Genomic DNA, 27,943 nt, shown 5'->3' on the forward strand with positions numbered 1-27,943 from the left:
GCCATCAACCCATGCCCTTTATTGTAATTTGCTTATCTGTGTTCTAATTCCTCATAATCACGTACAGCTAGCCATACCGATTTACATTACCCGGAACACCACATCCCATTTAATGCATGATTGTGCATTCAAATAACGTTCGTTGATCCAATCACATCATCATTATTGTCTCTGTTTGTATGCTTTATATTAAACAAACATACAACCGGACCGGAAACAACGCGGAAGCACTCCTCACGAACGAACAACATCAATCGGTCAATCAATTCAATTGGCAGTTTGTTTAACGACTGCTCACAAAGTAACACGTAAACTCCGTGCCATTGCTGTTTTGACATCTCGACAGATCGGTGGACCAAACAGAATGGAAATGAAGCGTTAAATGAGTCCGCTTTGCTTCAACGGAGGGACAGGTACTGGAGCAACGATCGACACGTGAAGTTTGATGGAAAACATTTAAAATCATATTGATCGATCGTTCAATCGACTGTAAAATGGGTTATCAAGCTGTATTCAATATGATAAATAGGAAAACACTTTGAAGCGTTTTTCGACGCTCAATCGAACCAAATCATTTAGTATTATACTTTAATCTCAAACTTGATTTAGAATCTTAAGTTATTTTTGATCAATTTCTCTTACTTTATTTCTAAATTCAATTACCCACCGAAATTGTCTAAAAAAGCAATATTTTCAAAATCTCTCATTCACTTCGTTTCAATTTCAAGCGAATTGTTTTATTGACCTTTCCCAAAACAATCAGCAAAGGATCGGGCATGCTTCTACATCCATACACAGTACAAACTACTGCAAACAACCGGAAGCAAACGAGAGAACAATTCAGCTCAAACGTTGATTCCGGCTTTCCTCCGTAACCAGAACAACCACCCTTCGTCATCCAGGACAAGCATTGAAAACACAAACTATGTTACTAGTCACAACGGTGGCAAATCGAAAAGGCTGCAACGTGATGGAAGAATGGAAGAAAAACTACATCCGCTCTTACTGGCGCTTGTAACGCTTTCAGGTACCACCTGGGCGATTTTCGACATCCGGTCAAACAGCACCAGCCAACCAACGACTGGCTTCTCCTTCATTCGAATGGATGCCTCGGTGAAGGTAGATTGTGTTCGATAACTTTCAATTTGTGTGTCTGTGCAGTAACGTTCGAGCGGTTGATGCTGCAGTGCACAAAACGTCACCAAATGGAACAGAATATTAGGACGTCATTCCATCCCATCGCTCTCTGCAACGACCAAGTTAACACGCTTCGATGTGAAAAATAGTTTATAATTCAATTTAGATACTCACTTATATGTTTGTGGCAAACTGGTCCATCCCTAGCAGTAAACTCTCTCTCCAAACGAGTGACCACCCTTCATCCGAGCCAATGTTTTACTGTCCAAGCGCTCGGTTCTGGGACCATTTTCTAAAGACTAATCATCAACTGGACCTCCTGCCGCCGCAACAACTTATTTGCACTCTATCCTCCGTCTATCTATTTCTGAAAACCACCGAAAGGCATCTAACCACATCGAGCAATGGTCATTCCAAGCGAAAGATAGCCAATCGATATGGATGGTGCGCAAATACCACAAACCGAGCGCCGTTTTTCATCCCGTTAGTTATCGCATTGCTGGTTGCTTCCGATTTTTGCGCGAATCGCAAACGATGAAACCGTGAACTGAATTCTGCATAATCGGGTTCGGTGCAGTCCAGTTTCTGCATAATGTCCCGGGAGCTAAGCAGCTGCAACCACACCGGGCGCAAACATCCACCCGGAAGCGTGCACAAATCCCTGGCCAAACATCCTTGACCGTTTGCTCTCGGTTAATCCTTTTTTGAGAGTGGGGTGAGAGAAGCCTTCAGGGTACCATCTTGTGCAACACCGGACGCGGTTGAAATATGGCACCAAAAGCTAACACGAACGCTAATGCAGCCAATCTCCGGACGAGGGATAGCAGCACTTTGCGTAAAAGATTAGTCAAGAACTTTAGGATGGAAATTCAACGGGAAGGACACGAGCCGGGTAAGTTAGGACTGTACAGAGGTGCCGAAGTTTGTCCAATTTAAAACATCCGCCAGAGAATGCAGTAATTCCGTACAGATTAAAGATGCGGATACACAACTTTGCAGACACTCGTTGTCGCTCTAACTCCCTCTGTATGTGTGTATCTCTCCACTCTAGGGGTTTAACAAAATGACAATCGTTACAAAAACGCATAATTTCATTACGTTCGTAAGCGATTCCAAAACGAAACCACACAAAACCAATACGTAGTAGAGATACAATAAAATTTAATTAAAACCATCCCATTTCATCGAACGATAAAGGTCGGTACATCGAATGTCCTTTTGCAGGATGATTTGATATTTTGCCTCCTGCTTCTTGCTCCTGTTCACTAATTAAAACAAGCATTTTCAGCCGGCAAATATCAAACGGTAGCCATGCGGAAAGATTTATCCACTGGGGAATAATAAGCAGGAGAGTGGTTAGGATAGAAACGGATCAGAAATTCTGGGAAAAGACGAACAAGTTCAATCATTTAAGTAATGTAATCATTTCAATCTTTTGTCGTTCAATCTCGTTCCAGTGTAATTGATGCATAAATAATGAGATAAGCATGATTGCATACTTTCAGGCGTTGCGTCTTTCGTTGCGTGTTGCATTGAAAGTGCAAAGTAGTAAGCTTCCCTAGGCTCTGGTAAATTCTTGTGCTTTCAACTTCCCGTAGAGCCAAAACTTATTATAATTCATAGAGTTAAGTTAAGTGAAGACAGTTAAGGCCTAAATTGCTTAATAAGTTTAGTATGCCGAAGGATTGCATACCTTTAGGCGTCTATGTCGTGTTTTAAGCAGTAAGCTCCTTGCTTTTGACCTTTTGTTACATCTAAGAAACGTTAAGCACACAAGACAAGATAACCCTTGATCAATTTGCGACAAAAACGGTCAAATGTTCCCTTTTCACTTCATCATCTGTGAGTAAGCAAAATGGAGGAAAAAGTGAAAAATCAACCGAAAAGGTACCGAAGAACCCCGGAAGATATTTTACAAAATAGAGCATGTTTAGCGAACAACATCACAATGCTTTTAATAGATTGTAAGTCCATTTACACGACTTTTCATCATCTCTTTATAGAGCAAATTTCACGCTCCGTCTATGATTAGGCTTATGGTTCAAGATACCATTTTACCCTAGAATACCTTTTTCCTGTTTTCCGCTTTGATGCATTTTATCGTTGCGCCAGAATCGACCAGCCAAACCCTTCCTACAATATATCTAGAAAGATGTCTCCGAAAAAAGGTACAACCTTCACAATACTGTGACCCAATCAAGTGAAAATAACATCAAGCAGTGAGCGCCGCAACTCCAAGAAACTCCAAAAGGTTCTTGGTAATTCGTCCTTGCGCGTACGATAACGCTCGTAAACGTTCAAAGAGCATCCGAAATTAGTCTGTGACCGTACATCGTTTTTTCCGACCAAATCACACGGTACCGAAAACTAATTAAACGAGAGTAGCGTGTGCGTCCGCATGCTCGAATGCCACTTGAGGGAACAATCAATTAAAATCGAACCCGAAACTCCCCAGCGGATCGATATTCAATACCAGAGGACGGGTTGTTACGAAAAATTGTAAGTGTCTCGCAACGGTGCAAACTGATCAGATTTGAAATACAACCCGAGTTGAAATACAAGTGACACCTCCATCGGGGCAGCTCAACGTACCCGAGTCTCGTTATCTGAGATACGTCGTCATCAAAGTGTAATCAACTATTCACAAACATGATTTTGATGCTACGAACAGGAACATCACCCATCGGACAGATAATACGCAATGCTTGCACAATTTGTTACTAGCTTGTATCAGAAGGGTCAGGTGATGGTACAGTGATTTCGCAACAGAACCCATCCCTTCCCGTGTCCCGTGGAAAATGGATCAAAATCGAACGTTCAATAAACCGATGATCCCAAATCTCACTCACCTTAGGTCCGATGTGTACATTGTAAACTAGACCTCTGTGAAACGATGCCTACATAAAGCCTTTATCGGTTGATTCGTTCCATCAACAACGGTTACCATATCTGGAACGAACACATCATGGTCTTTGGCCTCTTTTCAGCAAACATCTCGTACGGTTCTATCGACGAATAATTATTGGGGAATAATAGTTTCAAAATCGGTACAAGCAGGAAGAGTAGGAAAAAGGAGCAGAAAATCCAAACCTGAAAGATGTTCTTTACTCGTTATTTAACAACGTACAACAGCCAGACGTTTGAGAGGCAACTATCATTAGATATCTATTGTCTATTGTCTGTCCCTCGAATTTAGGTTCTTCTGCAATCTCTCACCACAGCAATGACTGCAGAATCATTACTAAAGCTACCCACAAATGCTTCCAAATCTTGTAACATGCATTCGCATTTGCATACTAAGCTCAGTCACCAACAGCTGCCGTGGTAATGATTATCGAACAATCGCTTACCAGCTCTAAATGTCCTTTGTGGATGGACATCAACATACCTTCCCTGAGTTGCTTTCCCAACAAACCACACTTCAATTTCGAGCTTACACAATAAGCGAGACTAATTCTAACGACAACAATTACACACAATCAGCAATGGTCTAAAACTTTTAGGCCATTAGTTTAACGACCATTAAACGACCTATCAGTGGGGATGATGACTTCGGGACTGAAATTTTCAATGCTTTTAAGACTAGTGTTATCTTCGCTGTGGACATCAGGAACTGACGATGATCAAGATTTTACAAGTTCGAGACTGTTTCGTATTTGAGTTATCATCGAAGACGATCGGCATTTCCCAAACTTCCAAATTCTTAAAAAACGGCACATCTCGACCCAATTAATAGTAACGATACTGTTGAAGTTTAAACAAACGATATAAAACTTTGCAGAAAGATTCAATTGCTCCAAGCTCTAGCTTTCTGCAAAAAAACGTCATAAAAAATATACAATTCCTAGTCTCGGTCTTCGATCTGTTAAATTAGTGTCCTATTTCCTCGGGTAAATTATCCATTATCCAACTGGCACAACATCAGTAACTACACTTCAAACTCTGTGCGTTAAAGTACTGCAATAATTGGCACACATAGGCAACGCGGTCATATGGTCAGCCAAATCCACTTCAACTTTAACCAATTTAGCGAAAACTTTCAACACGAGTCGAAAACGAGGACCAAACAGAATGACCGTCACCTGATAGAGCACTTTTAAATTTTCATCAACGGCCACCCGGCGTAAGGACAGGCTGTGGATGGAAAATAAAAGTGACAAAAAATACTCTCTTTGGAGGACAAACTTTAAACCCAGTGTGATCCGTTGATGAGACTGCTTGTATGTATTCCTCTCGTTTTGGTCTAAAATGTACACGTTTTGGAAGAACTTCATTCAATGAAGGAGTACTACACACGTTCACCGTTCATCGATTGCACCCAAAAAGAGCGAAAACGGATGACTTACCAGCGTGCAAAACGTTTTCCCCCTCGTTCTGCACATCATCACTGTCCGCAAAGGGGGTTTCCATCTAGACCTAATGTTGCCATTTCCTGTCACAACCAAATAAAAAAGAGAACAGACAACATTGCAAACGTGTCGTTTGTGCACCAAATTACGAAGTGCATTTCACTGTGGTTGGGTATAGGGAGCTAAGGGACACTGCATCAAGAAAACGACCTAGACGAAACGTGCGCACGTGTCTGGCGCAAAAACCACCCAAAACGAGGCGTCCCTGGTGCATGTAATTGATTGGAATTAGATGGAGTACACACGGTGTAAAATGGGAAAACTTTCCAGCGCACGACGACGATGACGACGGACCAAGTTACTCAGACACACCGGTTGAAATTGACTGCACCCCGTGCGGACTATCGCAGCGTAAGCGTGTTCCACAGCACACAATCTCATGCTGAGTCACCTGGTGCAACTTTTACTCTTTTCACAAAAGAGCAGTAGCAGTGGTGGTATTAGTAGTTCTTGGTAATTTTATCATCGAAGAAGGAAAAACGCATCCAGCATAGATGGTCACAGCCAATTTGAATACCTGCAATGGAAAGAGCTTTTTGCGAGATTGTGAACAACACACATACAATTGTGTCCGCTTAATAAAGCGATGCTGCACAAACACGCGCACCACTATTAATAATTCATCTCGTATACAACCTACGCTTTTACAAGCTTTAGCGTCAGAATGTATGCAACACGGCGAGCAAATGATACTAGCTAACTGCTTTCCGGACCCATCGCTGTGCCAAACAAACACCATCCAAGAGTACCCTGTGTTTGCGGCACACCACTTACACACACACACTCCCTCAAGTGGCACACAGTTTGCTATTTTTCATTTGCTATGACCATTTTCCTACGACACGAAAACGGGCGTTTGGCGAGGCTACGAAACTCATGGTAATGAGTTAGCCGGAAGTTTGCAATAATCTGAGCAACACCCTTGTTGCCAGCCTGATACTTAAAAAGCGGAAGGAAAAGTACACGCACATGGAAGCAACCTTTCCGGGACGCCTTTTTGTCTATTTTTTCTCCTCAGGTAAATGCAATAAAACATGCGCTGCTTGCTGCATCCACACGGAGATGGATTAAAGATGCCTATGTCCATCCTGTTTAACTCCACATTGTTTAAATTTGAAGTAGTTTTAGTAATTGTTGCTTCCATTGCAGGTGCAGCGATGAAATATTGCACGTAACCATTTGAGGAAAAAATTTAAGGATTTTCTATGTGACAAGCTTTATTTTCGACGATGACGTTTCGCTTTCTTAAACAACAAGTTATTATTATTGCAACTGCCCCTCGCAGGAACATATTGGAACGACAATACGCAATCGTCAGGATCCATGCGGATAATTTGGTCTGGCGGTAATGACACGCTGAACATCAACGAGATTATTTATTTAATCTATTGTATAAATTATTGAATCATTTGAATGCTTTGCACTGAGCATATCCTGCAACATTGTAATTTAAAATAGCGACAGTTTATAGCGAGTTTATTACACCGTCCACTACACCGCGATGTCTGCCGAACTCAAGACGATACCGCTACAGCCACATTGAGAAAAGTTTACATCTGCATTTCTCAATCCCGCAATGACCACGAAACGGATTGCATGATTTGTGTGAAAAGTTATTGATTTTATATCGCCGTTCCACTGCGGTCGAACTGTTCGGTTAGTATTCGATTCATCTTCATTAAACCAGATTTGACACCGGATGTAGCGCCACACCCGGTCTTTGCTTTCGCTCTGCATCAGGTGAACAGTGCGAGAATCCAATTTAATTCGTCGCTTGAAAACTGCTCTTCCACAGCACACTCGATTGCAGCCCAGGACCCCAAAGGTAAAAGGTTTTGTCACCGACAAATGGCAGCAAAAAGCGAGCAATGATGAAAAATTGCACTTTAGCAACAATGTTGGACAAACAATTGCACTCTTCGGCACTTGGGGATAAGTATACAGTGCCGATAGTATACGGCTCGACTGGCTGAGTTGTTGGTAATCCCGTGTGATCTTACGGCCAAAACGGGATGGGAAATGGTGCTTCGAAGCTATAAGAAGCAGGGATTTAGCATCAATTGTCGACGTTCCTTTACCTTTCCAACTAAGTAAAGCTATTCTCAACAAAACTTGAAACCATCGATTGCACTGTGTACGATCCTGTGTTTGTTGATGCAAACACAATGGCAATGAAGGATGTAACGTCCCGTGAGGACAGCTTCCGGGTGCAACGTCGTGCTCGAGACATTAAATGGTCCTGTTTATTGTTTTGTCCCATGTTCGAAGCGTTGAAGCAGAAATAGAAGAGGAGAAGGAGGAGCTTTGAATTGAGATTTGATTGCACAAACACTTACCCCCAGCAAAGAACCAAAAAGTGTGCCGAAGATTGACCGTGGTACGGTTATTGCACAACACGCCTTGCTGGAGGATTTTATTCCATTTCATTTCATTCCTGTTACCCTACCCGTTGCCATGAGTCAGCCGTTTTTTCAGCTGCTTCATATAAGTCGTGTGGCTGAGTGTATTGCTTTTGCACCGAAATAGCCTTTCCCATCGTTCAGATGGAGAGGAATGGTCTGAAAAGGGTTGAGCGAGAAAATGAGATGTTGTGTATTTAATGTAGCCGTACACGCTCAACAACACTCTGCCTTTCCGTCAATCCGAGGTGCTGCCAGGAACTTTCATAAAGGCGCTTAATCACTGCATGTCATCGACCGGTTGTTGAAACGGTGTTGGATTTTCGATAAAGAAGCTAGCAATGAAAGAAGTTCAATTGCTTTCTCGTGTGCATTGACAGACTTTCAACCGATTGAAAGAGCCATAGGAGGCTTTTTGTGCGCTTCGATCATTCCACTCGCATTGGCGTAGAAACTTTCGCTAACCGGAATCGAGTTTTAATTATTGCATGGTTGAAGATGTTTTTCAACGTCACGTTCTAGGATGACGTGAAAGTTGTTTCTTTTTCAATCTCGTTCTTATTCTTCACTTTGGAATAGGAGTTTTCCGTGCGCAAAATTGCAAAACTATTGAGCACAGATGCACCGGGAGTTATTCTTTTCAGGCGATGCACCTGTTGCACAGTTTCGCTGGCACGCGAGTCAGATTCAATGTAGGATGGAAAGGGCACAGCGCATCAGCAGAAGGTGCATTTTTTGAAAATTCAAAACTCTTCGCCGCATGTGGAAAGGTTCAGAAAGAATTAAAGGTTCGCTTCCTTACCAGCTGTGCTTATTGGATACACACGGAAATGGGAGGAAACCTCGTACGAAACTAAACACAAACAACTTTGCATATGCATTGCAATGCTCCGATGCACCTTGGCAAACGCAAACGCGAAGTTCACTGTTGAAGTACTCGAGGGTTTGAGGTTGAGAAGAGGAGAGGGAGAGCGAAAAAAAGTAAAGACAACACGTGTGTAGATAACTTTCTCCTCCCGGGAAGCACAAACCTCGCGAGCTTCCACTACAAGAGCACTGCTTTGGGGCGAGTTTTTCTACCGCAAGCGAGCGAGGTAGAAAATGAAGTTTTAATTAGAAACTTCCGTCAATAGCACCAGCAGCTTCTGGAGCGGCAGTTGCTTTCACACAGTGAAACATGGCGGCCACATGGTGTTTTGTAACACGGGGTAAGATTGAGTAAGAAAATGGCTTCGAAGATTTAATTGAGGAACGGTTTGAAGGGATTTGGTGCAAGAGAAGGCGGTTTCTTAGTGCGAAATCATCACGCAGCTACGCTTGTTTTGAGTGAAAGATTACGCTTGTTTGAGGTGGCGTTAGAGCTTTAATACAACTGAACTACGCTTGCTTCACAGCGATCGAACGTTTCTGGCTGCAATTAGATGTCGAGTTAATTGATTGCTCAAAATGCGTGGGAATAGTTTCAGCTGGTTGTAAATTGAAATGTGTTTACGATTTTAGTGGAAGCATCGCTGAGTGAGTATGGCGGAGTTTCAAACGGTTGTGGATGTAGAAAAAAGGTTTTTCGATTTGAATACGTCGCTTGAATTAACACAGAGTGATTGGATTCATAGTGATGGACAACAGTTTAGGTATGATTTAATTTCTTTCATGAATTATTCTATCATTAATTGATTTTTACTGATAGCAAAAAAATGAACGTTACAGCCAAAAAAATGAAGACTTGATGTAAAAATTGCGTCAACGGTTTAGTTAATAGCAACGCCGCAATGCAAGCGATAGTTTTGATTCGTAATGAAAATCCTAAACAGCAGCAACATTACAGTGCAGACAACCATTCATACATTTCTTAAATGGTTTACTTCACTCTGGTTTAATACACAGCATTCATTCTCGCAATATCGTCAGTTCTTTTTATTTCTTGATTTTTATGAGTCTTATTTTGATTCTTCCTTTCTCTGAGATTGTTTTAAACGCCCTGCACAGCAAGAACTAGGTCATCGAGGTACCGGATGACTTCATCTTTAGTTGCACAATATTGTGTGACAGGATAAAGCATGATCTAATGTTTTGAACGATAATGGTATAGGTAAGGTGTGGTAGATTCGGAGACTGTCTCGGTCGCCATGTGGTAGGTTCGGCCGCGCTTCTCAAACCGTTTCGGTGAGTCAATGCGCGGAGCGCAGTGAAAGGGGTGTGGGACGAGGAAGGGGATCGTACGGAACGCGACACCAAAATGTATACACATTCGTCGCGTATCGGTTACGTCAACCCGTTCACACTTACGCTAAGTTCGAAAAGAAGCACTTGCTTACGTCGGCGGAATCGCGGACTGGATCGACCTTGCGCGTCGAGTTGATGACCGAGGCGGAATCGGACACCGTGGGAGAAGTTGGGTGGAACTAGTGCAAACGTGCACTTTACTTTGATGAGGGTAATGCTGATCGGTCAACTGACTGAACAGCTGATAACCAAAAATGATTATCAAATTGGGCAGAGCCTTCGGCGGAATCTGCAAATTGGTGAGATGCACCAGAACACGAGTGATCTACGTGTCTAAGGAAGGTGAACTGACTTCGCCATCAATTCGAGCTTTATTTATAAGAAAGATGGTGTGAAAGTTGTGACACATTTGACAACCAGATGTTTGTCAAATGTGAGCTTTCGTTTGGTTTTCCGGGTTTGGGTTTTTTTTACAGGTGTTTCTTAAATTATACCTAGCGTGCCTGTGTTTTATCCACTATCCGTGCATTGTGGATGCAGCGAACGTTTTCCTGTTTATGCCTGGGTTTTACGGAAGTTTAATTGCTTATCTGTGGCGCGTTTTCCTTATTTATGTTCTGGGGTAAAACACGAGAACGTTTACGCTTCTGGTGTTTAACGTTTCTTTACCGGTCTGCTGGCTATGCGCTTGCGCTTCTGGTGGTTAACGTCTTTTTACCTGGCTTTTGGCAATGCTAAGTTAGATGTGACCTACTGTTAGCAGTAAATCTGCTACAAAGGGTACAGCACATAATTTCAGGCCATAGAAGGACAAAAACGCTCTTTACGTCATAATCATCGGAAAACACGTGGTGTTGGATAAAGTATACCATCACAATGGCTATTGAGTGGGCCAGTTAACAGACATACTAGCAAACTTGCGGACAAAAGCCAACCACTATCGGACCGAACGTTCTTCATGGAAATTTGATCCGAAACAAAGAGATGCTCCGGATAATCTGTAGAAACTTTCAGCTTCTTCCCTCCTCGAACAGTTTTCTTCCATAAAGGATACGGAAGTCCCCTTGTAGGTGTTACTTTGTTGGACGTTTATTTTCAATCTGATTGGCTATTCCGGGATTACGACGAAACGACAGCCTCAAACGTTTTACCCCAAAGCAACTAAGCTTACCAACACAACCGACGACAGAGTGGAGAAGGCAAAACAAGCGGAAAGCTTCTTGGGAATGGGTGGCTCCGGCCGCCTGATGGATATGCAGATAAACATTGGCATGGTGAAATAGTGAAAACACCGACCGGGATAAGCGGTCATAGAGTTGTTTTAAGCAGGAGGCATGTTTTTGTGTCTAATCCCTTTTCCATCCAGCGTCTATCCGTAAGTGTGTATGTGTGTATGCGTGTTTGGTTTTCGTTCCAAAAAATGTGTATTGTTTCGTGAAAAATAGAGAAAACACGATAACGAGGTGCTGTAATAGAGCCATTAGCCCTGCAGTAGCTCTTGAATAGGAAGACACGAATTGAACGAAAACTCAGCGTTGGAAGTTCCGATGGATATGAACCAAGCTGACTTCAATGAAAAGTCCAATAGCATGAGCTTTCATCTTTCACCCCTGAAGATTCCGAAAATCACTTTCCCTTGTTCATCAACAGCCGTTAGGCGCAGGAAAGGTTTTTGCCTATGGTGGGCTTTTTCTTAACAGAGTTAGCCCGGGCAACGCCCGAGTTACTTCGAGTTGCTAGAAGGGGGAAAAGGTTCCAGTGAAACCGGGTAAAAGTTGTTTTGGATTTTAGCACGTAAAACAACATGCTTCCAGCGATCTGGACTATCAGGGCCATGTCTGATAGTCTGTTCGAACTGTCGATCGGTTCATCCATGGAACAGTACGTACTGATGGACGAGCTGCGCTAATCAAATAGCCAAGTGATACGAATGATCTCTTTCGCATACATCGATGAACACAGACGAATTTTATTCCGAAACTTTGCTCTCGGAGGACAAAAACAAATCCCCTTCCTAAAAGTACAATTATAATCAACCTCATTACCAATCCTACTCGCGTCCCAATTCCAGAAAGTTTAAGATCGGATGATTTTCTCTTCAATAATTCCTAGTACCGAAGGTTTTCTTTCTGCTTCAGCAGGATATCTCTTGATTTGAGCGTGCAAGGTAGCGGTTTAAATAAGAAGTGCCTGCAGCTGGAAGTTTGGTGTGTTCAACGCTTCTCATGTCGAGGTTCGACCCACCTGCAGGGATTCTGACTTATCCATGGCAAATAAAGGGTTAATATGGGAGATTTGGGGAACAAATTAAATGGTTGATCCTTTTTTATCGCTTCCGCTTACATGATACACCCGATGGCTACAGTGAACCGGTTTGGAGAGCAGTGCTATATGTTCGCCATTTTAAGGAGGACCTGCATGAAAAAGGATTATGGAACGAGATGGTGCCTTTACCTGAATGGAGTAGTTTGAATAATACCGGAAAAAACTGGCTCCGGTTGGTTATAGGAGTTTAAATATGCCTATCCTGTGACATTAGATTCTTGGTAGGCGGACGTTTGAGGATGGGCCAGTTAAATGAAAAAGTCTATCTTGTAAAAGATTTGCATTACTTACTTATCCGGCGCTACAACCGCTTTGCGGTCTTGGCCTGCCTCAGGAGTGTCCGAAACCGCTCACGGTCTCGCGCCTTCGTCTGCCAGTCCGTTATTCCGGCCTTAATGGCGGACGCCTCCACGCCATCTTGCCACCTCAATTTGGGCCTACCACGCCTCCTCTGTCCTTGTGGATGGCCTAAAAAGACTTTACGGGCTGGGTCGTCCGTTTCCATGCGTACAACATGGCCAGCCCACCGGAGCCTGGCGAGCTTAATACGCTGTACGACAGTGAGGTTGCCGTACAGCTCGTATAGCTCGTCATTATATCGGCTCCTCCATTGTCCTTCCACACATACGGGGCCAAGTATCCTTCTGAGCATCTGCCTCTCGAACGCGGCTAAGAGGGCTTCGTCAGATTTGGACAGTGTCCATGTCTCAGAGGCGTATGTGAGTACTGGTACTATATATTCATATTCATATTCATATTCATATCCAAATTTATTTGTCTACCTTTTGGTTACACAAATACTTAAATAATACTTATTACCTAATTTCCTAACCTAACAAAAATGAACAACAAATTATCTAAAATTTGAGAAAATTTTTTTTTAGAAAATTAGAATTTTTAAATTTAAAAATTAAAAATTAAGGCAGCACGGGATTATGGAGGGTTCTAATGCGGGATCGGAAAGAGGATAAGGGAAGGTTGAAATCAAACATAGAGAATACACAGTTAAATCGACGAATTGCACGAAGAAGGGGGTCATTACGGCCCACTGCAGTTCGGCGGGAAGGGATCACTAGGGGAGGGCGGTTTCGAAGAACACGGTTAGGGGCGTAGAAAGGGATAGAAGAAAGAAGGGAAGGAGAATCAATATTACCAAGGAGTAATGCGGCAATAAAGGTGGATTGGGCATGGGAACGGCGGTTTTCCAATAGTTCCAGGCCAAGCTGCCGACACCTGCCCTCGTAAGGAGGTATGGGGGAGGACAATCTACCCAGGATTTTACATATAGCAAACCTGGTGATGGATCGCTGCATATAGGTACTATATAGTCCCAGCTTCGTCCGTCGCGACAGGTTCTTTGAGGTGAACTGCTTTTTCAAGCTGTAGAATGACCGGTTGGCAGCCAGCATCCTTGCACGCAACTCAGCATCCATACTATTGTCTTTGCTGACCTTTGACCCCAGATAGGTGAATTCTGGGACGACTTCAAAAGTGCGTTCACCTATCTGTACATCACGCCTACGTAGATTCGGATTTGTGCCCAAAGATCTGACAGAACGGTTCACCCCTCGACATACACAAATGCGCTAAATGCGTGATAGTTACGTTGAAATTTAATCAATCCTAATTCCAACCTTTGATACAATTACGCATCCCAACCGAACCGAGCTATAGGAACGGACGATGTAATCATACGGTCATTTGCGACACTCGCACACAGCCGACTCATTAAATTTAATTGCATTCTATTTCGCACTTTGAGCAAATAGCTCGGGCTCCAAATGTCTATAATTAAATCAATCGTGTAACTTGCTGCGTAGGATGAGACGATGAAAATTTGATCCTAAGCACTTGTAGAGCGGTGTTTTTGCAAGGATTACACCAGACGGACTTTCTGTTTTGCTCAGCTTCTGAAATTATGTGAAATATTTTAAAATTATCTTCGTGTAAAGGTATATCAACTATAATGAGTAAACATATTCTAATTGTTTCGTGCTGAATTATAATTTATATGAACTACACTGCAGCAAAAAAAATCTGATTTGATATATCTTTGCTCGATGAATAGATTGATTAATAACGTATAACGAACATAGCTCAACTATGACAGACACTTTAGTTGATAAGGAACATACTTTCAAACTTCTCTCTGAGGGTTATCGCCGTATTTCTGTCGATGATAGTGATAATTTTTAAACAGTTAGAAGTTTATGACACAGCTTAGACTGTAACCGCTGACACAGCAGCAAAAGGAAAGGAGCAGAAGATTCATCATTGCTGGAACCACCATCATCTCTGCTTAATTTATATGAACAGGTGTGCCCGCCGCAGGGAGTTTCCATCCGCAATAGTTAACCTTTATTGTTTTGGTGCAAAGGACGTTAGTGTCCGCATCGAGCTAAGCACTAATCGTGTCCTAGCTCCACTTTGGCTGGGAAATATTATTCACTGGTAATGATCATTTGAAGGATCCCTTATCCTTTTGCTTTAAATTACTGGCGGTGTCGTTAGCAAACCTTACTGAATACTGCGGTAAGCGTGAAAATCATGCAGTGAATTGTGACTCTGGAACCATTGGGACACCGTCCCCGACCTGAATGAAAGACAAACGAGCAGGTGAGATGAGTGGTTATAAATTTTCATAGAAATGACGTGACATTCAACTCACCGGGAAATGGTGCCACAGAACTGTGCTGCCAGATGTGGATCTCCTGCCAGCGCAGCAAACTGAATTTCAACCCAAAAGCCCTGTGCGTCAGGTGATGGGATCGTTTTTGGTGGTCCCAAAAGTGCTCGTATTTCATGGTTAAACGATTCCAGATCCGATCCGGAAGGTACGCAGGGAAGCATCGTTAAGATGAATGTTGGGAGAGGGTTGATTAATTATGGTATGGAAATCTACAAAATATGTTTTAATTTCTCAAACGTCAACGTCAAACACAGCAGAGTGTCTCGGGCGCACAGACGTTAGAAATACGGTGCAAGCGGTGCTCTGCTACAGATTGCAGTACCGTGTTGAGAATGAATGGGTTTGTCTGTGGTCGGTTGAACCGGGCCGATTAGAGCAATGATCTTGACAGGGTGGTTTGCGTTTTCATAATGCTTGAGAATTTATTCGAGCTAGTGTTTTAAAGGGCCAAATGCTGGAGGTACTTGAATACTTGACATGTACAGTAAGTGTATTTGACAGTGAAATTTGACTGTGCTTTGTGAGAAAATAGTTTATGTTCTATGAAAACGGTAGCTGTTTTCATAGTAGCTGTTTTAATCCGAGTTAAGTTATTCACTTGGAATAAACATTAAATGTCAGTATTCAAGTAAATGCTAACGTCGTTCTTCACATATCATCGGTTTAATTGAAAGTTTATAAGTAATATGTTTTGTGGTCTTATTCCATATTTATTAGCATCCAGTGTTTATTTATCATTATAGCAGGTGGATGAGATAATTTTCTATACCGGACACGATTTATTTGCTTCATTGTGTATGTTTTACCTGCCCGATACGTTATCACATCATCCTGTTCACACTCGCGCACTCCAGTTCGTTATCAGTGAAAAATGAGCAAAAGGAGTCACTCACCCTGTCAAGCTTCGTGCACCTCCTTGACACACTCGTTTCGATCGTTCCTCGAGCCGGTTCGTTCGATGCGATGAGTCAAGCATATTATAAATGACGCAATTTAACAAATGAAAACCAGCCCCTGATGGCAACCTTTACCCAATTTGCCTCTTTTGTGCTTGAATGAGGTAAATGGGAAAGAATAATAACACAGAAGGAATACACGAGAGATAGCTGACAACCCTTCGAGTAAAAAGACTCCAATCTATCGATCGAAATTTAATTCTTTCTATCACTCATTTCAAGTGGAGCTTCTCGATACAAGATCCAGGCAGCACAAGGACATTCGGCAGCTGACGAGTGTCTTGGTGGATGATAGCTGCCGAAGAAGGATGCAAAAGAGCTAGCAGAGGTAGAGGGCGAAAACCACCTTGAAATCAATTATTTATTTTTGGAAGCATGGGAAGATTCTTGGTTGGAGGCTAGATAAGAAGAAGATGCAAAATTTTGCTGAGGAATAAAATCATGTCATTATTTAAAAATTTGTGTGCCACAAGGTTTGTTATACAATGTTTACTTAAGTATGTTAAAAACAATAATAACTTTTCTGAAGAATCCGAAAAGGACTAAAAACTAATAATGAGAATAATACTAGAATAGTCTAATGCAACCATTTGATATTATCACAGTGAAGTGAAAGAAACAATTTAAATGGGAACACAATTTCTTAAGTAAGATTGAGATGCAACTACCTTCCGATCGACAAAACGAATGACACAATCACCGAGAGCAAGCCAGAGAAAAGTTAAAAAGTTGCTTCCCTTTAGCCTCTTTATGCAAATGGCAAAAACTGTGCACCATCTGACCTTCCAGGACCGTGAGTAATAGATAGTAATTTAATTCAGAAATCAATCACCAATTTTGTTTTTATCGAAATCCGAATCCAGTGAAAACGTTTGCTGCAGGTAGAACAAGCTCGAGCTTGCGCGAATGCAAGAAACTCCAACTTCATCATTATGAAACGTGGCAAGGGAAGTAGGTACAGAGTTTATGAAGGTTTTTTTTCTTTACCGGTTAGGAAAAGTTGGGCTTGGATACGGCGTAATTGGACGCAATGGCAAGGGAAACAGTTGAAATAACAAAGACAAATCAAACCGTACGAACCTCTCGAGGAAGGGTAATGAGGATGAATTTTTATCGCAAGCCGACCACTATGATCTTTGCAATTTCTTCCCTCCTTCACTGTTGAAGCAGGGCCTTCAGGGCTTGGATAAGGAACAATTTATTTCAGTACGATCTTTCGCTATCACACTATTGCTTATCTACCGCAAAACAGAGTCGGGGATAAAAATGGAGATCGATTTGCAGCGATGCAGTTGCAGCAGTAGCAGCAGCTGCGATATTTCAATTTCACTCTTCCTCTCTTTTTCCCCATCACCATTTGCACATTGACTCGGGCTTTCGAGCAGTAAATATTGAGGAAGATAAAGTAAACGGAATGGCAAACCGGAAAAAGGGCCTTCCAGCTTGGATGATCGCCCCAGCTTACTGGTTTGTCACGGCAGAAAATTGAAAACAATTTGTTGGGACGAGCTTTGGCCACCGAATTCGCTTTCAACCGGACGAAAGAGCGAATGGATAACAAGCAAAGGTCGTAGTCGTAGTAAAATACGCGTAGTTTGACGGCGGGAAACATGACGATGATTGATTTTTGGTATTATTTTGATTAACTTAATTTGCCGTTGAGCAGTATTGCGTTTCTTCTCGGTGGAAACTGTGTTTTATTCGATGTGTATTTTAATTTGTAGAAAAAAATGATGGAACTTTATGTCAACTCGAGTGCAAATCATTATTTTGAATTAGAATAAGAAAATCATTTGACAAAGCTAAATCATCATCCTCGGTCGGGCATGGGAAAGTTGGTGTTGTGTTGTGTACACGCTACAGAGGCAAGAAGCTACATCGTTGAGGAAACAAGAGTAAACTGATAAGCAAAAGGAACATTGCACTGTGAAATTTGAGTTTGAATTTCAAACAAGCTGAAAAAGAACAACACACACTTGGTGCTATTGCTACATTATTTGGAGACTGCAAATTTACATAGCGACATAAGATTGTATAAAGAATCTGAATAATTCATTTCGCAGATTTCATTTCGCAAGCTTTCACTGGAGTGTACGACAATGATGACTTTGAAACTCAAAAGTACAAAAACTTGGTCCTTCACTGTGCATAATTCGTGTTTGGCTGTGTGCTGTAAAATGAAGACATAATAATTTGCTCTCTACTAACAGTAGTGACTAGCGTGGAAGCTTTTGACTAAACCAAACTGACACAAAAATGGGAAAAATTATACTCTGTCACCAATCGAAGTAAGCTTGGGACTGGAGACCATTTGGAGGATCTTTTTAAAATCCGGTCCGTTGTAGGTTTCACTACTGTTGTGGGATGGATCGCGATGAGGAGCGTTTTTGATGGGAGAAATTATTTGGGCCGCTTTTGTCTGATTAGTTGTAAGTGGTGGAAGTTACAGCACGCTGAGAGAGTGGTTAGAGTAGAAAAATGTACCAATGTTGCAATGTACCATAACGAAAACAAACTGTTTTGCTCAATGTTTTGAATATCGTGGACACTTTTTGGGGAGAGTATTAAGCCGTTGTTGTTCCTTTGATGCTCATTAGCAGCATGGTATGGGAGGAATTTTGTGTAGCAACGTTTCCGTAATTGAATAGTAGTTAGGCTGTTTTGTTCCTGCTGTTTGTTTTATTTCAATTTGCTTGGTATACTTTACGTTTGATTTGAAGAAGCTTTCATGAAAAAAAACTGAGGTACAGTAGATTTTAAATTGTATGTGTTTTTTTTATTTAATGAATTCAAATCGACAAGCGCTGTTTCGTGCTTTTAGTGAAAACGTATTTAACGAGTGCTATTTGGATTAAAATTTCTTATTGTGACACAGTTTTTATTTATGATCGTGTTGGTGCTGGTTTCGGTACAGTGGCGGCCACCTAAAGTCGGACACCTCATATTTTCACGTTTAATCTGACTTTGCGGCGCTCTGGACAGTTCCCTAGACCACTTATCGGAAAAGCTTAGACTACTTTTTCAGTCATCATTGAAGACACTCTTGAGCTATGTCGCTGCAAAATATCAGATCGCTATCGTCTAAAATCTCGGAAATAGGTTAAAATATGAGGTGTCCGGCTTTGGGTGAACGCCACTGTATTTGAATTTGGTTTTTCGAAATAAAAACTTTCTTTAGAAAACCTTTAGGAATCTGGGCAAAAACGATTGAACTTCCAAGTGAGAAACAAGATACAAGCGAATTAAGAAAAAACAAATATTTTGGTGCATCCTCGGTGCCAACCTATTAAATTCCTTTGTCCTCTTTTTTACGGCTAGAGCGGCAGTTTCTAATAGATATTCCTTAGTAAAAAAAGAAAACAGACACAATTATCTTCACTATTCGGCGTTTTCTTCACTCCAGCATAATGGCAAAAAATATAAAATTTTGAAAAAAAAAACATATAACTTGGAGTTATAAAAATCCAGGGAGAAAACTTCCTGGGCTACAATTAGTTACGTTAAGAGCTTAAAATTCTTATTTATTATGATATTAGTGATGATTTTATAACATACCTAATGAATCTTTTTCTTCTTCTTCTTCTTGGCTCAACAATCGTTATCGGTCAAGGCCTGCCTGTACCACTGTCCATTCCGGGCTTGAACCCATGACGGGCATGTTATTAAGTCGTACAAGTTGATGACTGTACCACGAGACTGGCTTAATGAATTTTTACAATGAAAACATAATAATGTTGCAGTATTTTTTAACGTTAAAGGTTTTTTTGAAAATGTACAGTATAACTTGGATAATAAGTATTTTATTGCATTGTTAATTATTAGATAGTATCAAGTATTTTATATGCTATAGTAAAGAAAAGAAGATTAACGAACGAACACTACGTGAAACACATTTGTTGCACATACAAAAACCGGCTTATTGAAACGGCTAGCGCAAGTGTAACAGCATACGCCAATGACCGTACTTTCCCGTGAAACCTGTTTGAACGTACGCGGCCATTCAAGGTCGTACAGTGTGCGCACTTGTCCGCGCGGTCTCGTGAGAGCGCATCGCATTATCAGTGTTACGGTGGCAGCATCGAGAGTAAGATGCTGTGCATAACGCAGAGTGTAGTGTTTGTTGTTGCATTGCTGTTGAATCGATTCAGTAAGTTGCTCAAATTGTAATGATTGCCGCACAACAAGGCTGTTACTGTTACGGACGTATTTGTTTACAGGCAATGGTGATCGTACGTTTATGGCGTACATGGAGATCGAATTGAACAGGAAGCAAACGATGATGCCCAATGTACGCGAATCGTTAGATGGTTGGTTGTTTGGATTGTTCCTTTTCTTGGAAAAATACCTTATTTTCTGTTTTTGGCTGATCAGATTGTCATATGCGATACTACAAACACAGTCCGGTGGAAAGTTCTTATCCCGTCTTTCAAAGGCCGCATCAAAAGATGAGTGATTTTCCTCATCTCGGCCGTATTGGTTGGACCGGTATCGATGGAACGGTCCGTTGGAACTGTAGTGGAACGCTGGTGTGGGAAAACTTCATACTAACATCAGCTCGTTGTACAACGGATGGCAAGTACGTGACGATATGTTTCATTTCATTTGATGGGAATATTGCAATTGTTTGTAAATAATCTTGTACACAGCTCCATGGCTCCAGATGTGGTGAGATTGGGTGCTTCTGGTGAGATGCAGGAGATAAAGATCGCGGAAGCTGTACGCCATCCTGAGTATAGAGAGGGAATTACGCAGCACGACATTGCACTGTTACGTTTGCAGTCAAAAGTGGAGTGAGTAATGGCGAGAAGGAGGAAAGGTTGGGTGTAACCAAAAATGCTCTTTGCTTTTTCTTTTAGATTGGGCTCTACAGTTGTTCCGGCTTGTCTTTGGAACAATGAAGACCTGAAGTTTCACGCTATGACCTTGGCAGGATGGAGTGGCTCAGATGCATCAGACGTTGTTAAAGCTCAAGTCCAACCCACACTCGATGGTTGTGATCGTATGCTAAGTACGGATCTGTGTGTTGAAAGTACTGAATTGGGTTCATGTTTGGTAAGAATGCGTTGAGAGTGTTTCGATAAGAACGCATCATGAAAGACTCTTTTTTGTACAGGACGGTGGCTCTCTTCAGGTACCATTAAATCACAATGGAAAGGTAACTCCATTTGTCGTTGCGATTGGTGCACCATCGAATGTATCGTGCCAAAAATCGACTCCCTACACAAAGGTATCGTCCTATGTTCAGTGGATTGTTTCTACAATTCAAGCTAGTGGCGAGCCAGCATGGGGTTTGTGTACTGTATGATAATAGCTGTAAAGGATATTGAATGTTCTTAACCCTTTCAATTACAGAGTGGAAATTTAAAGAAGCCGAATGTGCTCTGCGTTACGTCCATCTAAGGCAGTACCAGAAACAAGTGTTGATCGATCAGACGGACACCTTTGACGTGGTAACACCGGCCAGAAGGCGTTTGGAGCCACGATACACCGATGCGATGGTTGAGATTGGTTACGGAGCCTATTCAGTGAGCCGGGAAGACTGTTATGGGTTGATCATAGATGAGGATACCGTGCTAACGCTGGCCCAGTGCACCACAAACCATGGGTAATGGCTAGTGGTAACCATTTCGATATATGTCAAACAATTGATTTCTTTCTGTGTTTCAGGAAGCGGGCCACGTTTGTAATGTACATGGGAAATGAGCGCAATACCGTGGTGAAACATTACAACCATCCTGGATACCGTGAGGGACAGTATTACAACAACATTGGACTGTTGAAGGTGAGAACCCGTTTCGTGTTCTTTAGATCTTTCGTCCCGTTTTGTATATGGCATGAGAATGATCTGGCAGACAGCATTGTTGAGCTGACCGGGCACGGAAGGCGTGATCTTAATTACTTTAGTCTACACAATGCATCGGTGGACGTGTTTGGTAATTTCTTCAAATGGATTAAAGACAAATTTGGATGATCTAATATATCGTGGTTTCTCTTTCTTCTGATAGAACCACAAAATTTCCAGCTGATAGCGCGCGCCAATGTGCTCCCCATAAATAAATGTTCTTATCCGGAAGAGTTTTCAAAGAATCTATCGAACGGTTTGACCGAAGAGCATCTGTGCTTTGGCAATGAAGCCTATCTGGTGCCAGAAACATGTCAACAAGCAGCCGGTGGACCAATCGGAGGGAAGAAGTTCAAGTTCAACAAGCAGTTCCGCTATGCGTACGCACTGAACTCATTTGGGTGCGACTGTGGCTTTGGTCGCGCTGCAGTTGGTGTACGCTTGTCGAGCCACATTGACTGGTTGCAATCGGTCCTGCTTCCCGACTACAGGAAAGACAGTGGATCGGTTCACTTCCTACATTCGGAGTTGGAGGAGAATGATACTTGCCGGCATGTGGACGGTGCGGAAGGGCTGTGTGTGGAGGCTACCAGATGCCCCAAGATTCGATACGATTTCTCTGTCAACCGACGGGTGGTCTTTTGTCAGACGTCAACCGTTGTTTGCTGTCCGTATGAGAATATGGTGAACAAAACGACTGCCAGTGGTCGGGAGTTGGATGAATGTGCGCATCGCATCAAGGCGAGTAGTGGAAGCACGAATGAAGCGCAGTTTGAAACGGGTTATATTCCAGAACCATATCTTGTTGAAGTCGGTTGGCGTGGAAATGGAGATGCTAAAGCCCAGTGGAGCTGTAGAGGAACACTGATAACCTCGAAGGCTGTTCTGACTAGTGCCAAATGCTTACAGCAGCAATCAATTGCTCCTTCCGTCATTAGACTTGGCTTGAATGAGGCAGCTCCTGTAGTGAACATGGAAGAAACTATTTTACATCCTGAGTTTGATGTGGCCAGTGGCAAGAACAATATCGCTTTAATTAAAATGAAAGATGCAATTGATCAATCGACAATAGCGATAAATCCGGCATGTCTTTGGAAGAATCAAACTCATACGCCGTTCGAAATGATTCAGCCTGTGATAAGTGAGTTGTGTTCATCAAAGTGTGTGACTACGTTTCGTTGCTTCAACATTATACTTTCTCTCTCTCTCTCTCTCTCTCTCTCTCTCTCTCTCTCTCTCTCTCGCTTTCTCTCTCTCTCTCTTATCTTCTTTCAGATGGTACAACTGATTCGTATGTCTATCCTACAGCCATGTACAATAGAGACTGTGAGGCGCTGGAGGAAGGTCTTAGCTCCAACCAGCTGTGTGTTGATGTGCAGCCACACGATACGAAAGTATCCCTAGGAGATTTTCTATTTTGGTCGGAAGTGATGGATGATGGCACGCGGGTGCAGTATTTGGTGGGAATCATGAGTCACGTGACCGCGGGCGATCGCACGGTGAACGTTCACAGCCGTATATCGTCGTATGTGGGGTGGATCAAAAGTGTTCTATAGGATATAAAAAAAACTTCCATCATAATGAGTCTGTATTCTAAAAGAGGTTGATTTGTGGCTAATGATTAATGAGACCAAGAAAACTTAAATAAAAATACTCCAACAAAACCAGTTGTTTTTTTTTTTGCTTTTACAAATTACTACACCAATGATCTTTCTATCTACCCCCCCTAATCTAAGCCAGATGTGCAACACAAACGAACTAATCAGCTTCAATGCGAGCAGAGAGCCTGTTATGAAAATATAACCAGTTCTCGAAGCTGTTCTCGACAGTGATCGATCGCAATCGCGTATATAAATGTTTTAATTGAATTTAATCGCCACCGAGAACGGAAACGTGAAGAAGAGATAAGCCGAAACACTTATAAAGACATCGTACTGATCGCAGGCAGCTCTCACTGATCGACTGACGCTTAACAAGATGTGGTTTGTGGTTTGTTCCCTAGGGCTGATTGTGTTGTTTGAACAGGGTAGTGCACTTGTTCCGCCTGGGGATTTGGAGTCTCTCAACGTAAAGAATGTAATACTGCCAAACCGAAGAGAATCTTTAACAGGCAAGTGGATTCTGCTCACTACCTTTAGCATTTTGAACTAACACACTTTTGCGCTTATATGTTTCAGATTGTCACTACAGATACTACAAATATGGTAAAACATCGATGATAAAACCCACCTTCGGTCAAACGACTTACCTGCGGGAGTTTGCGCACATGGCAGCTATAGGGTGGACGCAGCCCGATGACACGATCACTTGGAACTGCGGCGGTTCGTTGATATGGGAGAACTACATTCTAACTGCGGCACACTGTGTCGAAGACGCTCAGTAAGAAAATGCGCAGAGAGAGAGAGAGAGAGAGCTAAGCTGTCAGTTTACCAAATCTACTGTTCCGATAGACAAAATGCACCAGATGTGGCACGCTTTGGGGATTTGGATCTTTTCAACGCTACCGATGATCAGTACGCGCAGCAGCTGAAGATCGTAGAGATCATTCGACATCCCGAGCACCGGCATCGGGATCGCTATCACGATATTGCTCTCATGCGACTGGAGCGTAAGGTGGTGTAAGTGTAAGCGAAGCAGTGAGGATCTAGTTTGATTGTATTTGTTTAAACTGTGTGTTTTTGTGTAGGCTACATGATACAGTGGCGCCGGCCTGTCTGTGGACTGATGATGAGATACGGTTCAAGCGGTTCGAAGCTACCGGTTGGGGAGATACAGGCTTTGGTAGACACTGCCGTTCTTTTTTGTTTTGCAAAATGTGATGCTCTTTTTCCTTGTAGCTGCTGCAAAAACGCCAATTTTACTGAAAGTAGCGCTCAGTCCGGTCGCCAACGAGCAGTGCAATGAGCACTATTCGAACCTTCGAGGTTTGCGAAACGGTTTGCATGCGAATCAGCTGTGCGCTGGCGATGCTCGTATGGACACATGTCCGGTAAGTACTTTTTATTGGTAATCAGGTATCATTCAAAATTAACGTTACTTTTACTGTTGATTCAACTTCATTCCACTACCAATGTGATGCTGCAATTATAAAAATTACGAAACTTTTTGACGTATCCTTTATACCAGTGACAATTGCTTATCTTTTATTGGCTTTATGTGTATTAAAATCTGAATTGTTATTGTTCAAACATCTGAACTTGTTGCCCTATTTTGTTTGTTTATTCGACGATTTTCGTCCTATTTTTATTCAAATTTGTTTAATAGCAACATAAACTGTTTGAGAATCTTGGTCCAAGTCACTCTCCACTCTTTAGTTCAATAAATTAGTTCATAGAATGATCCTTCTACCCAATGAAAGCTCTCTCTTGTACCTAATGAGTCTCTAATTTCTTGAATTGCATTGTCTTCCTTTTGCAGGGTGATTCTGGAGGACCGCTGCAGGTAAAGCTACTGCACAACACGCGTGAAACACCCTTCCTGGTCGGAGTAACTTCATTTGGATTGGCGTGCGGTTTGTCCGTTCCCGGAGTGTACACTAGAGTTGCGCCCTACGTACCCTGGATAAGGTCCGTGCTGAAAGATCGCGGGGAAAATGCGACAGGTAAGTTTTACGGTTCTGGAAAAAAAAGTTTGTTGGCATTCCTATAAACGTCTGATCTTGTTCGGTGCAGAATGGAAATTCCAACCTCAGGCCTGCGTCTTACGCTACGCCCAGTACCGTGAGTTTGAGCCGCGAGTTTTGCTGCACAAAACGAAAGATTCGGAGCAAATAGATCTGTCTGAGGCGCATCTATTTTCAACGGCATCCCGACAGCTGGCTGCAATCCACTGGAACGGAACGGACGATTCAGAGCAGATTGACTGCTTCGGGGTGATCGTCGATGACAGTACGATCGTGACACTTGCCCGCTGTACAAGGAAGAATGGGTATCGTTTTGTTTTGTGTGTCAATAGTAGGTCAATTTTCATCATTTTGCAATTGCAGCTTGCCTCCCGCCTATGTCAGCTATCTGGAAAATGAAAGGAACGCTGTCATTCGCTCTTACATACATCCAAATTGGAAAGAGGGATCGCTTTATGGAGACGTAGGACTTCTTCAACTGAAAGAGCCGTTGAAGATTTCTTTACAATTTCAACCAGCTTGCATCTGGGATCGCGCAGACCTTCCTGAGTCGGAGTTTTTTGTTTCTGGCCGTGGGCTGTCCGAGCTTCATGCTATTCACGTCGAGGAAGATGATTTAGAAACAAGTGCTTGTAAGTTGATCTAATGTGGTCTGTAGTCCTCTCTCACTTCTTCTAATGGCAATATCTTTTCCTTGTAAGCTTTGAATCACATAATCAATGTTCTTGGAGTAGTAGAGCTTCATAACGGCACCAACTGTACGCAGCATCGTAACGAAACGCCGGCCGAACATCTCTGCTTCGGAGCCAAACCGTTCCTGGTGCCAAGTACCTGTCACCAATCACTGGGTGGTCCGCTAGAGCGTGAGGTGTGGCGTTTTGGTCGTAGCCTACCGTACGTGTACGCGCTGAACCTTGCAGGCCGTGACTGTGGTTACGGTGAATCGGCACTCGGCGTTCGGTTAGCTTCCCATCTGGCGTGGTTCAATTCGATCCTGTTTCCGCAGAGGGTCGAAGAAGATCCTGGGGAAGCGTTCATCTTCCTGAACAATGATTTGGAAGAGGGTGACACGTGTGCGGTGGACGGCGTTGGGATGGGTGTGTGCACAAGTGCCGTGAATTGTCCGAGAATGTTGTACCGCTTTCAGCAAAATCAACCGGTGCAGTTCTGTGGCAGTGGAACGGTGTTGTGCTGTCCGCAGGAGGACGTACGGAGTGCGCTAGATGCAGAATGGCGAGAAATCGACAGCTGTGCCACGATACGGAATAGCGAGGAGGGTGATTTCGATCCAAGGCACCATATGGTAGGTAAATGTTGATATCCTCTTTACGGATCCTTATTTGTGCACAAACCATTCGTACAGGTATCCTTAGATTTGAGCCAAGGGATAGAAACGCAGACTTGTATCGCAACAATGATTAGCAACAGAACGTTTTTGACCGCTGCCAGCTGTCTGGACGGGAAAGGCACGCTCAAATACGTAACATTAGACAATAGAGAGATTCAAATGGTTGTCTTGATGGTGGTTGAGAAGGTAACAGTCCATCCAGAGTACGACAGTACTACGAAACACAATAACATTGCACTGGTAACGGTAATGCACCGCACCGACATAGCGTTCGGTAAGAGTCCGATCTGTTTGTGGAGCAACCAAACGCACACGCCGTTTTATCTGGAGCAAGTTGGGCTAACGGGTAAGTTGTAAATAATACCCGGTTTTACACACAACCAACACACAGCTATCGTTCTGTTACTTGTAGAAGAATCAACGCTTGGTCCAGCCCTTGCATTCACAAAGTTTAACAGTGATTGTGACCGGACGTTTCGGAGAACGTTGAACGACCACGAACTATGCGTAGATGTGGAACAACTGCCATACATGGACACGGTTGAGGTAGATGAAGGCATGCCGGCTTTCTGGAAAGGACGCGGTACCGGCAACTATATCGTTGGGATAGCGAGCCACAGTGCACCGAACGATAGTCGTGTGTTTCTGCACACGCGCATTGCACCGTACGTAGGATGGATTAAAAGTGTTTTGTGATACAACATACTGAATAAAAGCAAAACTGTAAATTTGTTAGCAACTTTTTTGAAATAAAACATTATCAATATGTTTTACTCAGCAAAATGTTGTTGTGTATGTGTACTTTACGTGTGTCAGAGAATCTCACATGAATATTCGAATAGATATTCTAAACGACATTGTCATACTTGAACATCTTTAAGTATGCAGCAGTTGATTTGTCGCTTTCCCAACATTTCAGGTGTTTAATCGTTTTCACTGCTTCCTATTTTCGGATGTAAAAGCATGTGAAATAGGTAGACAATGTTCTTGATT

The 27,943-nt window shown here is 42.5% G+C and overlaps 4 protein-coding genes across 6 annotated transcripts in view; 3 read left to right on the forward strand and 1 right to left on the reverse strand.

Annotated features, from left to right (window-relative positions):
- LOC120956542 (protein PRRC1-like) overlaps positions 1-27,943 on the reverse strand; it is a 261,026-nt gene that overhangs the window by 120,497 nt on the left and 112,586 nt on the right. The gene's annotated exons all lie outside the window — the stretch shown is intronic.
- LOC120956543 (zwei Ig domain protein zig-8-like) overlaps positions 1-27,943 on the forward strand; it is a 170,777-nt gene that overhangs the window by 44,694 nt on the left and 98,140 nt on the right. The gene's annotated exons all lie outside the window — the stretch shown is intronic.
- LOC120956541 (uncharacterized) lies at positions 20,181-23,653 on the forward strand. The gene is made up of 10 exons (XM_040378068.2): positions 20,181-20,285; positions 20,356-20,445; positions 20,510-20,714; positions 20,785-20,928; positions 20,995-21,190; positions 21,252-21,426; positions 21,491-21,743; positions 21,806-22,071; positions 22,144-23,121; positions 23,256-23,653. The coding sequence occupies exons 1-10, from the start codon at positions 20,228-20,230 to the stop codon at positions 23,534-23,536; spliced, it is 2,646 nt and encodes an 881-aa protein (XP_040234002.2). The 5' UTR covers positions 20,181-20,227; the 3' UTR covers positions 23,537-23,653.
- LOC120958631 (uncharacterized) lies at positions 23,879-27,717 on the forward strand. The gene is made up of 10 exons (XM_049610435.1): positions 23,879-24,359; positions 24,431-24,598; positions 24,667-24,761; positions 24,818-24,969; positions 25,398-25,581; positions 25,652-25,907; positions 25,966-26,234; positions 26,304-26,905; positions 26,966-27,296; positions 27,363-27,717. Exons 1-10 carry the CDS (start codon positions 24,196-24,198, stop codon positions 27,644-27,646), a joined length of 2,505 nt encoding a protein of 834 aa, XP_049466392.1. The 5' UTR covers positions 23,879-24,195; the 3' UTR covers positions 27,647-27,717.

The sequence above is a fragment of the Anopheles coluzzii genome, chromosome 3 (assembly GCF_943734685.1).
Source record: "Anopheles coluzzii chromosome 3, AcolN3, whole genome shotgun sequence".
In the NCBI taxonomy this organism is placed as follows: Eukaryota; Metazoa; Arthropoda; class Insecta; order Diptera; family Culicidae; genus Anopheles; species Anopheles coluzzii.

Excerpts from the sequence above, each read along its gene's own strand:
- LOC120956541 (XM_040378068.2), top strand. The coding sequence starts at position 20,228 with ATGCTGTGCATAACGCAGAGTGTAGTGTTTGTTGTTGCATTGCTGTTG. Across the intron at positions 22,072-22,143 it reads TGCATCGGTGGACGTGTTTG|AACCACAAAATTTCCAGCTG; the intron begins GTAATTTCTTCA and ends TTCTTCTGATAG. Across the intron at positions 23,122-23,255 it reads AATGATTCAGCCTGTGATAA|ATGGTACAACTGATTCGTAT; the intron begins GTGAGTTGTGTT and ends ATCTTCTTTCAG.
- LOC120958631 (XM_049610435.1), top strand. The coding sequence starts at position 24,196 with ATGATAAAACCCACCTTCGGTCAAACGACTTACCTGCGGGAGTTTGCG. Across the intron at positions 24,762-24,817 it reads TTGGGGAGATACAGGCTTTG|CTGCTGCAAAAACGCCAATT; the intron begins GTAGACACTGCC and ends TTTTCCTTGTAG. Across the intron at positions 26,235-26,303 it reads TGATTTAGAAACAAGTGCTT|CTTTGAATCACATAATCAAT; the intron begins GTAAGTTGATCT and ends TTTCCTTGTAAG.